Source organism: Zophobas morio, unplaced genomic scaffold (genome assembly GCF_036711695.1).
Source record: "Zophobas morio isolate AGI-343-1 ecotype UQ-CSIRO unplaced genomic scaffold, CSIRO_AGI_Zmor_V1 ptg000021l, whole genome shotgun sequence".
NCBI lineage: Eukaryota > Metazoa > Arthropoda > Insecta > Coleoptera > Tenebrionidae > Zophobas > Zophobas morio.
In genome coordinates this window covers 17,819,948-17,833,218 of record NW_026972126.1, presented here as the reverse complement: position 1 = coordinate 17,833,218, position 13,271 = coordinate 17,819,948, and the positions used below count along the sequence as shown (strand labels likewise).

General features: G+C 32.8%; 2 protein-coding genes and 1 long non-coding RNA gene across 4 annotated transcripts in view; 1 reads left to right on the top strand and 2 right to left on the bottom strand.

Annotated features, from left to right (window-relative positions):
* LOC135131748 (cyclin-dependent kinase-like 4) overlaps positions 1-182 on the bottom strand; it is a gene marked incomplete at its 3' end in the record, with an annotated part of 69,396 nt that extends 69,214 nt beyond the window's left edge. Inside the window, exon 1 of the mRNA XM_064059596.1 lies at positions 39-182. The remainder of the gene's footprint in view (positions 1-38) is intronic.
* Positions 183-204: 22 nt separating this feature from the next.
* On the top strand, positions 205-11,058 carry LOC135132011 (tudor and KH domain-containing protein homolog). 2 transcript variants are annotated; one of them, XM_064059923.1, is made up of 5 exons: positions 205-314; positions 404-894; positions 940-1,122; positions 9,785-10,171; positions 10,223-11,058. In XM_064059923.1, exons 1-5 carry the CDS (start codon positions 310-312, stop codon positions 10,525-10,527), a joined length of 1,371 nt encoding a protein of 456 aa, XP_063915993.1. In that variant the 5' UTR covers positions 205-309; the 3' UTR covers positions 10,528-11,058. The 2 variants fall into 2 exon arrangements, with proteins under 2 accessions (XP_063915993.1, XP_063915994.1); XM_064059924.1 differs by having other exon boundaries at positions 208-343.
* LOC135132013 (uncharacterized) lies at positions 1,404-1,799 on the bottom strand. The gene is made up of 2 exons (XR_010280964.1): positions 1,629-1,799; positions 1,404-1,567 (listed from the first exon to the last, which is right to left on the bottom strand). It is a non-coding gene; the product is annotated as an uncharacterized LOC135132013 (long non-coding RNA).
* Positions 11,059-13,271: the final 2,213 nt, after the last annotated feature.

Below are 13,271 nucleotides of genomic sequence, written 5' to 3'. Positions count from 1 at the left end.
GAGCTTAAACTAACTAAAACTAGTAAAAACCCACTCACCGATAAAACTGTGGAACACTGGAGTGACGGCCTTAATGGGCAAAAAATTACACTTTCGGCACCATCATTTTTCAAAAACATTTGAATTTGTGACATTTGTGACACCCAGATCCCTTTTTTACCGACCGCGGGATGTGCGCAAGCGCACAACCGCTGTCACTTTCTGAGAGATCAAATGTGTCCGAGAAGAGGTTAGCTGCTTTTTAAAAATAGAATTTATTTATAAACCAGAAACGGCAATTTTATAACGCACGACTATTCGGTAATTGCGATGAAGTAAGTGTGACATCTGCTGTGTAAATGATGTAACCTATAACCCAACTTTTTATTTTTTTTTTTTGACCAAAAAACCGCTGGGGTTTCAGGGTGATTGCGAAGAGCGTCACCGTGGTGTTGGGGCTGTCCGTGTGTGGCATTTCCGGCTACTTGCTCTACCTTTTTTTGAAAAAAGACGAAGATGACGATTACAGCGACACTATCAACAAAGCATCGAACTTCAAAATGTTGAGGGTCCCCATTCCTAGAGACATGGTGATACCGCTGTTGGGACCGGGTGGCAGGACCCTCCAGCAAATGGAGGAGCAGTCGAACACCAAAATCATTTTCCAGGACTACCAAGACGCGTTCGGGGTTCATTGTATTGTGAGGGGGACAATCGAGGCTTGCCACATCGCCGAGAATTTGATTCTAGAGTTCGTTAGAAACCAGCCGCCGGTGGTGTCGGAGGACATTTTCATACCGCTGCCGTGCATCGAGATGTTGAGGGACAAAATCACGGAGATTTGCTCCACGTCGGGGGCGAAAGTGTCGGCGGACAGCGACAGGTCGAGCCCCTTGAAACGACTAACAATCAAAGGTGAGTGGGGGCTATCAATGACTGTCACTAAAAGGGTTATTGCAGGCACCCAGGAGCAGATTTCTGTAGCTAAATCTCTGTTAGACAAAGTGGTTGAAAAATACCAGCGATCCCAAGAGCAAATCGAAGCTACTTTGGCCAAACGCGAGCCGCGACTGCCTCCGAAATCCGGCGACAGCCCCAAGTCGATCGGGAGCCCCAAAGTCGAAAGAATATCTCCGGTACCAGGTAATACTTTATTTACTAAAAACAATTACAAGTACTTATTCCTCCACCTTGTAAGTGTCGATTTTCAAAGGCTCGGCAGGAACGTCTCCGTAAAACTCGTGGAATCCCATGTATTGTCCGAACGCCAGAGTCGCAGTTAGCGATATAATTCCGAGGATGAGGTCTCTGTTGTGTTTTTGCTGGTTTTTGTCGTAGTTGGCCTGCCAGCTGCCTTGGGGGCTCGGGATGTCGTTCATTGTCGACTTTGGGAGAACATCGCTGGCGAATGACCGTTGTCCATTGGGTCGCAGTCTTGCGATTAGGCGGAAAAGTCGGTTCGCTTGCATTTTCGGTGTTTGCGCACTTTATTATATAATGGAGGCGACGGAATTGAGGTGGAGAGGTCTTACTGATAAGGAATCAGACCGGATAAGAGCGTGAATAAACCTGGCGGGAATTTCAGTCCCTATGTAAATATTTGGTCAGTGTTTGTTTTTTTGCGCAGGTTTGACTGAGCGGTTACTTACCCGTTTTTTTTTTTTTTTTAAGAAAAAGTTTTGTATGAATGCGTGGTGTTTTTGCAGTTGTTAATTGTATTGTAAATATTGCAAAATTGATTCATTGGTGTGCGTTTTCGTCAGATTTGTTTAAGTTATTGTTAGTTTCGTGGTGTTAAAAATTCAGACAGGGTTTACGTTCTGAAGACTAATTGTAAATAATAAATAAATGAGATTGCGTGTTTGGGTTTAAAAATAAACCGTGACAAAGAAAAGCGGCGATTACATAATAGTTTTGTTATTGATTTTTCTGAGTAAATTAATTATCGGGCTGTGGTTACAGTGTTGTATGCACATGTACGTCACCCGACACGTTCATTTTACTGGAATGTGATCCTTTTGTATTGATTTATTAGAGTTTTTTTTTTGTACTATAATCAGTTTATTTACGTGACATTTTGAGATGACGTCGTCACTTCTTTACAGGGGATGAATAGAAAATTTAGAGTTTTGGAAATTGCTGGCCTGAAACTAAACAGAAGGAAACAGAAAAATTGCACTTTTGTGTTCTATGGTTTTTGAAACGCCAAGAAAACATGAAATGAATCTGTATTGATCCAATTATTTAATTAATCTAAAATATAAATTGTAGCGGAAATGGTCATCATTTTATCCTTTTTATTTTCGTAGTGACTTCATTTCTATGTTGGGTGTTTTATACGCGAAAAATAAGTGTGAAATTTTCAACAATTTTCCAAAAAATGGTTAAAATGGGTACAGTGAAATCTCCATCACATCTATTGGATCTATTATTATTACCAAATTAACGTGTAGCGGGTTTATAATTTACAAATTTTTTCCAAAAAAAAAAAGGTTGAAATTGGTTCAGTTAACTGAAGAAAATGAGACTTGGCGTCAGATGTAGATAATTTTCTACCAATTACGAATCTAAAATCACCTGTTCAAATAAAACGTAAAAAGTGAGTTTAAAATTTCCAAAATTTTCCAAAAAAATAATTAAAATGGGTTTAATTGCTAAGAAATGGTATCAAATTGTAGATAATCTACCGCTAATAACGAATTCGAAATCGCCATTACGACATCTGTTGAAATAAATGTGCAAAGTGAGTATCAAATTTCCAAAATTTTTCGAAAAAAAAAATTGAAATGGATTCAATCGACTGTGAATTGGTGTCAAGTTTGGGTAATTTGCTGAGAATTGATACCAACTTGTTGATAATAATCTACCTAATAACGAATTCGAAATCGCCCTCAAGAGATCTGTTCAAACAAATGTGAAAAGTGAGTTTAAAATTTTCAAAATTTTCCGAAAAAAAAAAAGGTTAAAATGGCTTAAATCAACTGAAAATCGGTGTCAAGCTGTAGATAATTTTCCATCAATTGTGAATCTGAAATCGCCTTCACATCTATTGATCTATTATTATCCTGAAATAAACGTGAACTGAGTTTACAATTTACAAAATTTTTCAAAAAAAAAAAAATTGAGAATTGTGTTAAGATGTTAATATTTTTTTAGCAATGGCGAATCTGAAATCAGCGTCACGACATCTGTTCAGATAAACGTGAAAAAGTGAGTTTAACATTTTCAAAATTTTTCGAAAAAAAAAAAGATTAAAATGGGTTAATTTGCTGAGAATTGTTACCAAATTGTAGATAATCTACCTAATTACGAATTCGAAATCGCCCTCAAGAGATCTGTTCAAACAAATGTGAAAAGTGAGTTTAAAATTTTCAAAATTTTTCGAAAAAAAAAAGGTTAAAACGGCTTCAATCGACTGAGAATTGGTGTCAAGTTGTACATAATCTTCTGCCAATGAGGAATCCGCAAACTCCGCCATGACATTTGTTCAAATAAACGTGAAAAATGAGTTTACAATTTTCAAAATTTTTCCAAAAAAATGTTGAAGATGGATTGAATCAACTGAAAATTGGTGTCAAATTGTTGATAATTTTCTGCTATTCAAGAACTTGAAATCTCCGTCACTGCAAATATTCAAATAAACGTAAGAAGTCAATGTAAATTTTCAATTTTTTTTCAAAAAAATGGTTGAAATGGATTCGATCAACCGAGAATTGATATCAAATTGTAGATAGTCTTTCGCTAATTAAGAATCCGAAATCTCCGTCACCGCATCCATTCAAAGAAATGCAAAAGCTGAATCTAAAATTTTCAAAATTTTACAAGAAAATGGTTAAAATGGGCTCAATCGACTGGGAATTGGTGTCAAATTGAAGATAATCTTCTCCTAATTACGAATCCGATTTCGCCGTCACCGCAGCTATTTAAATAAACGTGAAAAGTGGGTCTAAGATTTTTATAATAAAAAAAAAAATTTGGTGGAAAAGGGTTCCAATCGTTTGAAAATTCATGTTAAATTGTAGATAATCTTTTGCTAATTACAAATCCGACATCTCCCTCATAGCATCTCTTTAAATAAACCTAAAAAGTGAGCCAACAATTTTCAAAATTTTCCAAAAAAATGGTTTTAATGTGTTCAGTCGACTGACAATTGTGTCAAATTGTAGATAATCTTCCGCTAATTGAGAATCCGAAAACGCCGACACTGCGCCTATTCAAATAAACAAGAAAAATGCGTCTAAAATTTTTAAAATTTTTCCAGAAAAATGATGAAAATGGTTTCAATCCACTGAAAATTGGTGTCAAATTGTAGATTATCTTCTGGCAATTATGAACCCAAAATCTCCGTTACCGCGTATATTCAAATAAAGGTGAAAAGTGAGCCTAAAATTTCCTAAATTTTTCCAAAAAATTAGTTGAAATGAGTTCAATCGACTGGGAATTTGTATCAAATTATAGATAATCTTCCGTTAACAATGAATTCGAAGTCGCCGTCACGGGATCTGTTCAAATAAATGTGAAGTCAGTATAAAATTTTCAAACTTTGTTAAAGTGGGTTCAATCGACTGACAATTGTTGTCAAATATAGATACTCTTCCGCCAATTAAGAATTCGAAAACGCCCTCATTGCATCCATTATTCAAATAAACATGAAAAATTCGTGTAAAATTTTCAAAAATTTTCCAAAAAAAAAGATTAAAATGGTTTCGATCGACTGAAAATTGGTGCCAAATTGTAGATAATCTGCTGCTAATTAAGAACCTGAAATTACGGTCACCGTAAATAAACGTGGAAAGTGAGTCTAAAATTTTCAAAATTAAAAAAAAATTGTGAAAATGGGTTCCATCGCCCGAAAATTGATGTCAAATTGTATATAATCTACTGGCAATTACGAATCGAAATCACCGTCACGATATCTTGTTAAATAAGCGTGAAAAATTAGTGTAAAATTTTCAAAATTTTTCCAAAAAAATTATTAGAATGGTTTCGATCGAGTGAAAATTGGTGTCAAATTGTAGATAATCTTCTGCTAACCAAGAACCCGAAATTTCCGTCGCCGCATCTATTTAAACAAAGATGGAAAATGAGTCTAAAATTTTCAAAATTTTTTCAAAAAAATGGTGAATATGTGTGCCATCGCCCGAAAATTGATGTCAAATTGTAGATAATCTTTTGCCAATTACAAATCCGCAATCTACGCCATCGTATCTGTTTAAATAAACGTGAAAAGTGAGCTTAAAATTTTCAAAATTTTTCCAAAAAAGTGGTCAAAATCGGTTCAATGGACTGACAATTGGTGTTTAATTGTAGATAATCTTCCGCTAATGAAGAATCCGAAAACGCTGTCATTGCATCCATTCAAATATACAATAAAAATGTGTCTAAATTTTCAAAATTTTGTCAAAAAAATGATTAGAATGGTTTCGATCGAGTGAAAATTGGTGTCAAATTGTAGATAATCTACCGCTAATAACGAATCCGAAATCGACGTCACAACATCTATTTAAATAAATGTGAAAAATGAGTTTACAATTTTCAAAAATTTTCGAAAAAAAAAAAAGGTTTAGAATGGCTTCAACCGATTGAGAATTGGTGCCAAGTTGTATATAATCTTCTGCCAATTTAGAATCCGAAAACACCGTCACTGTATTAATTCAAATAAACATGAAAAATGCGTATTAAAATTTTCAAAATTTTTCCAAAAATATGGTTAAAATAATTTCGATCGACTTAACATTGGTGTCAAATTGTTGATAATTTTCTGCTATCTAAGAACTTGAAATCTCCGTCATCGCAAATATTCAAATAAACAAGAAAAGTGGGTCTAAAATTTTCAAAATTTTTTCAAAAAAATGCTTAAAATGGTTTCGATCGATTGAAAATGAATGTCAAATTGTAGATAATCTTTCGTTAATAATGAATTCGAAGTCGGCGTCACGGCATCTGTTCAAATAAATGTGAAGTCAGTATAAGCTTTTCAAACTTTTTTGAAAAAAAAAAAATGGTTAATTTGGTTTCAATCGGATGAGAATTGGTGTCAAATTGTACATAATCTTTTCGCTGTTACGAATCGAAATCACCGTCACGATATCTATTCAAATAAATGTGAAAAAATGAGTCTTAACTTTTTAAAATATTTTCAAAAAAATATTAAAAATGGGTTCCATCGCCTGAAAATTCATGTCAAATTGTAGATGATGTTTTGCTAATTACAATTGCAAAAGCTCTGTCATCGCATCTGTTTAAATGAACGTGAAAAGAGACCCCAAAATTTTCAAAATTTTCCAAAAAAGTGGTTAAAATCGGTTCAATGGACTGACAATTGGTATTAAATTGTAGATAATCTACCGCTAATAACGAATCGGAAATCGCCGTCACAACATCTGTTCAAATAAACGTGAAAAGTGAGTTTAAAATTTTCAACATTTTTCGACAAAAGAATTATTAAAATGTGTTCATTTGCTGAGAATTGGTATCAAATAATTGTAGATAATCTACCGCTAATAACGAATAGGAAATCGCCGTCACAACATCTGTTCAAATAAATGTGAAAAATGAGTTTAAAATTTTCAAAATTTTTCGAAAAAAAAAAAGGTTTAAAATAGCTTCAACCGATTGAGAATTGTTGCCAAGTTGTATATAATCTTCTGCCAATTTTGAATCCGAAAACACCGTCACTGTATTAATTCAAATAAACATGAAAAATGCGTCTTAAAATTTTCAAAATTTTTACAAAAATATGGTTAAAATGGTTTCGATCGACTTAACATTGGTGTCAAATTGTTGATAATTTTTTGCTATTTAAGAACTTGAAATCGCCGTCATCGCAAATATTCAAATAAACAAGAAAAGTGGGTCTAAAATTTTGAAAATTTTTTCAAAAAAATGCTTAAAATGGTTTCGATCGATTGAAAATTAATGTCAAATTGTAGATAATCTTTCGTTAATAATGAATTCGAAGTCGGCGTCACGGCATCTGTTCAAATAAATGTGAAGTCAGTAAAGATTTTCCAATTTAAAAAAAAAATAGTTAAATTGGTTTCAATCGCGAAATCTATTCAAATAAACGTGAAAAATAAATTTGAAATTTTCAAAATTTTTCGAAGAAAAAACGTTAAAATGGGTTCAATCGCTTGAAAATTGGTGTCAAATTGTACATAATTTGCTGGCTGTTACGAATCAAAATCACCGTCACGATATCTATTCAAATAAATGTGAAAAAATGAGTAACATATTTAAAATACATATTAAAAAAAAAATTGAAAATGGGTTCCATCGCCGGAAAATTGATGTCGAATTGTAGATGATCTTTTACCAATTACAAATCCGAAATCTCCGTCATCGCATATGGTTAAATAAACGTGAAAAGTGAGTAAAAAATGTTCAAAATTTTTCCAAAAAAATTGTTAAAGTAGGTTCAATCGACTGACAATTGTCAAATTGTAGATACTCTTCTGCTAATTAAGAATTCGAAAACGCCGTCATTGCATCCATTCAAATATACATTAAAAATGTGTCTAAATTTTCAAAATTTTCCCAAAAAAATAATTAGAATGGTTTAGATCGAGGGAAAATTGGTGTCAAATTCTAGATAATCTTCTGCTAACCAAGAACCCGAAATTTCCGTCGCCGCATCTGTTTAAATAAACGTGGAAAATGAGTCTAAAATTTTCAAAATTTTTTCAAGAAAACGGTGAAAATGTGTTCCATCGCCCAAAAATTGATGTCAAAATGTTGATAATCTTTTGCCAATTACAAATCCGAAATCTCCGTCATCGTGTCTGTTTAAATAAGGTGAAAAGTGAGCTTAAAATTTTCAAAATTTTACCAAAAAAGTGACCAAAATCGGTTCAAAGAACTGACAATTGGTGTTTAATTGTAGATAAGATAAATGAAGAATCCGAAAACGCCGTCACTGCATCCATTCAAATATACATGAAAAATGTGTCTAAAATTTTCAAAATTTTTCCAAAAAAATGATTAGAATGGTTTCGATCGTGTGAAAATTGGTGTCAAATTGTAGATAATCTTCTGCTAACCAAGAACCCTAAATTTCCGTCGCCGCATCTATTTAAATAAACGTGGAAAATGAGTCTAAAATTTTCAAAATTTTTTCAAAAAAATGGTGAAAATGTGTTCGATCGCCCGGAAATTGATCTCAAATTGTTGATAATCTTTCGCCAGTTACAAATCCGAAATCTCCGTCATCGTATCTGTTTAAATAAAAGTGAAAAGTGAGCTTAAAATCTTCAAAACTTTTCCAAAAAAAGTGGTCAAAATCGGTTCAATCGACTGACAATTAGTGTTTAATTGTAGGTAATCTTCCGCTAATGAAGAATCCGAAAACGCCGTCACCCCATTCATTCAAATAAACATGAAAAGCGCGTCTAAAATTTTCAAAATTGTTCCAAAAAAATGATTCGAATGGTTTCGATCGAGTGAAAATTGGTGTCAAATTGTAGATAAACTTCTGCTAACCAAGAACCCGAAATTTCTGTCGCCGCATCTGTTTAAATAAATATGGAAAATGAGTCTAAAATTTTCAAAATGTTTTCAAAAAAATGGTGAAAATGTGTTCCATCGCCCGGAAATTGATCTCAAATTGTAGATAATCTTTTGCCAATTACAAATCCGAAATCTCCGTCATCGTATCTGTTTCAATAAAGGTGCTTAAAATTTTCAAAAATTTTCCAAAAAAAGTTGTCAAAACCGGTTCAATGGACTGACAATTGGTGTTTAATTGTAGATAATCTTCCGCTAATGAAGAATCCGAAAACGCCGCAACCGCATTCATTCAAATAAACATGAAATGTGCGTCAAGAATTTTCAAAATTTTTCCAAAAAAATTATTAAAATGTGTTCAATCGACTGACAATTGCTGTCAAATTGTAGATAAACTTCCGCTAATTGAAAATCCGAAAACGCCGTCACTGCATTCATTCAAGTAAGCATGAAAAATGCGTTTAAAATTTTCAAAATTTCTCTAAAAAATGATGAAAATGGTTTCGATCCACTGAAAGTTGGTGTCAAATTTTAGATTATCTTCTGCCAATTAAGAACCCAAAATCTCCGTTACCGCATAAAGCCAAATAAAGGTGAAAAATGAGTTTAAAGTTTTCAAAATTTTTCGATAAAAAAGGTTAAAATGGGTTCAATCGACTAAGAATTGGTGTCACGTTTTAAATACTTTTCCACCGAATATGAATCTGAAATCGTCATAATATGTATTGGATATATGTATTATCAAATAAACGTGAAGTGAGTCTAAAATTTTCAAAATTTTTCCAAAAAAGTGGTTAAAATGGTTTCGATCGACTGAAAATTGGTGTCAAATTGTAGATAATCTTCTGCTAATTAAGAATCCGAAAGTTTCGTCACCACATCTAGTCAAATAAACGTTGGAAGTGAGTCTATAATTTTCAAAATTAAAAAAAAAGTGGTTGAAATGGTTTAGATCGATTGAAAATTAGTGTCAAATTGTAGATAATTTTCCGTTAATAATGAATTCGAAATCGCCGCCAATCGCCTGTTCAATTAACCGTGAAATATGTACAATTTTCAAAATTTTTCCAAAAAAGTATTCAAGATGGGTTCAATTGATTTAGAAATTGTGTCAAGTTGTAGATACGTAGTTTTGCGCCAATTATGATCTAATGGATCTATTATTATCTAACAAGCAATTTCCAGGTGATAGTGACACTAAAATATCGTACATTAAGTTAGTTCTCAATTGGCGCTCCGCTGCTGCCTTCCACCAGACTCGTGACGTCACCAATTTCACCGCTTACGTGATGTTTCTTTCCAGGCCAACCTGATGCCCAATTCGAGGTCTACGTCTCCGCAATGGTGGACCCATCCCGCTTCTGGCTCCAAATCGTCGGCCCCAAGGCCGCCGAACTCGACGTCTTGGTCGAAGAAATGACCGAATACTACCGCAAACAAGAAAACCGCGACTCCCACGTCGTCGAAAAGGTGAACAAAGGCGACCTCGTCGCAGCCATTTTCCAGTACGACGGTAAATGGTACCGCGCCGAAGTCCTCAGCATCACCGACGAGAACCCACCGCAGGCGGAACTCTACTACGTGGACTACGGCGACACCGACCTGGTGCCGGTCGAGGAGTTTTACGAGCTTCGCACAGACTTCCTTCGGCTGCATTTCCAGGCCATCGAGTGCTTTCTGGCCCGAATCGGTGAGTATTTCGTCGGTGTGCGATAAACGATACTGATGATAATTCGTCTAGACCCCGTCGGCGAGTCGTGGTCTGTAGATGCCGTCGACAAGTTCGAGGAGTGGACCCACGTCGCGCAGTGGAAGAAGCTGTCGGCCAAGATCAACGGGTACTGCGTGCGGGAGCGGACGCGGGCTAAGAGGGAGGGGTCGCCCATGCCCGGGGTGGACTTGTTCGACGTCAACAACGAACAAGACGTGGATATTGCTCAAGAATTGGTCAGTCACGGGTACGCCGTCTTCAAGAAGGACGTCGACTTGCGACCGAGTAGTAGGACGACTAGCGTTAGTAACGTTAGTGTAGCTTCTAGTTCATAGTTTTTTAACCTACTTCTTGGATCAATAAATTTTTACGGTTTTTCTAATTATGCTGTTTGCCATTTTGTTTGCATGCGACTGTTTACCGCGTACAAATTACGTAGGTTAGTGTATATTTTTTTAATGAAAGAGTATTTTGTATACAAGTATGTAGGGTGAGCCGCTTTTCTTCCACATTTGACGCTTAACGCTGCGTTTTTCTGTGACAATCCCTTCAAGGTAGAGGCGCTAGTACTAATTTATTTTATTTTTAAGAAGATTTGATTATTTGAGTCGCGTACTTATGTATTTGAGCGCTGTTAAGTGGTCGTTTCCTACTTTTTACGTAATTGTATTAATCGTCAGTGTTTAACATATATCATATGTATATGTATGGATGATATACATATACATACGGATAATATAATTCATTTTAACGTGGAAATTTGTGCCTTATGAATTTCTTCAACACATTCTCATTTGTTTATTGTGATGATGTCTCCTGTTGTGTACATTTCTTTATATTACGTTAAATAAACCCTTTTAACAGGTGTTGTATTGGTTTTATTTGTGTGACATCGCAAATCTGACACAAAGGCCAGCAGTAACTTCACAAATGTAAAAGAAATAGCAAAAGAAGACGAGAAAATGAAAATAAAGAGTAGGCCATGACCTTGTTCAGTTTGACAGTTACAGTCAGATTTCCATTCATGATCTTTATATAGTAAAGTAGGCTTTGATATTTTTTCTTTAAGTTGGATAAACTGATTTGATGATTTAGTTTTTGTCTGTCAGTAGTCTGATTGACATTTGCTTTGAGCTGGGTTGCCACTTTTCTACTTCATTTATTAGATCAGAATTATTAGACCCAATTTTTTAATCAAGCAAACAAATGTTTTAATTTTGTCAGCATAGATAATTTGTCATTGTGACAGATTCACAGATCATTGCGATATTATTTAAAAATAAAATGCCTAAAATAGTTTTACTGGAAAATATCAAATATCAAATATGGGAAAATTGTAAAATCGAGAAATCGAAACAAAAAAATCAAAAAAATAAAAATTGGAAAATCTAAAATTAAAAAAAAAATGGACAATCGAAAATTTAAAAATTCCGAAAATTGAAACATTGAAATATAGAAGAACTGAAAACTCAAAAAATCGAAAAAAATTAATAATTTAAAAATTGAAAAGTTAAAATTGAGAAATCGAAAAACCGAAAAATCACAAAATTGAACGAAATATCAAAAAATTAGGAAATTAAAAAATTGAGAAACAGAAAAGTCAAAAAAGTAGAGTCGAAAAATCGCAAACTTAAAAAATCTAAAAATTGAAAAATCAAAAACCTGAATAATCGAAAAATTGAAGAACTGAAAAACTGAAAAATCGAAACTTTAGGAAGTGGATAAATGGGAATCTAAAAAAATAGATTAATTGAGAAATCTGAAAACTAAAAATTCAGAAACGTCAAAATTTGAAAAATAAAAAAATATTGAAGAACTGAAAAATCGAAAAATCTAAAATTTAAAACATTGAAAAGTTAAAATATCTTAAAACTGAAAAATGGAGAAATCCAAACATTAAAAAATCAAAAAAATAAAAATTCGAAAATCTAAAATTTAAAAGTCGAAAAACTGAAAAATCAAACAATCGAGAAGTCGAGAATTTAAAAAATTAGAAAATTGAAAAACCGAAATAGGCCAAAATCGAAAAATCGGAAACTTAAATATAGAAAAATTGATAAAGCGAGAGATTGAATAATCAAAACATCAAAAAATCCGAATCTCAATAAATTGAGATCTCAAAATATTAAAAAATTCGAAAATTTGAAGAATTAAATTATAGAACTGGAAACTCGAGAAAGCGAAAAAAATTAATAATTTAAAAATTGAAAAGTTAAAATTGAGAAATCGAAAAACCGAAAAATCACAAAATTGAACGAAATATCAAAAAATTAGGAAATTAAAAAATTGAGAAACAGAAAAGTCAAAAAAGCAGAGTCGAAAAATCGCAAACTTAAAAAATCTAAAAAATGGAAAATCAAAAACCTGAATAATCGAAAAATTGAAGAACTGAAAAACTGAAAAATCGAAACTTTAGGAAGTAGATAAATGGGAATCTAAAAAAATAGATTAATTGAGAAATCTGAAAACTAAAAATTCAGAAACGTCAAAATTTGAAAAATAAAAAAATATTGAAGAACTGAAAAATCGAAAAATCTAAAATTTAAAACATTGAAAAGTTAAAATATCTTAAAACTGAAAAATGGAGAAATCCAAACATTAAAAAATCAAAAAAATAAAAATTCGAAAATCTAAAATTTAAAAGTCGAAACACTGAAAAATCAAACAATCGAGAAGTCGAGAATTTAAAAAATTAGAAAATTGAAAAACCGAAATAGGCCAAAATCGAAAAATCGGAAACTTAAATATAGAAAAATTGATAAAGCGAGAGATTGAATAATCAAAACATCAAAAAATCCGAATCTCAATAAATTGAGATCTCAAAATATTAAAAAATTCGAAAATTTGAAGAATTAAATTATAGAACTGGAAACTCGAGAAAGCGAAAAAAATTAATAATTTAAAAATTGAAAAGTTAAAATTGAGAAATCGAAAAACCGAAAAATCACAAAATTGAACGAAATATCAAAAAATTAGGAAATTAAAAAATTGAGAAACAGAAAAGTCAAAAAAGCAGAGTCGAAAAATCGCAAACTTAAAAAATCTAAAAAATGGAAAATCAAAAACCTGAATAATCGAA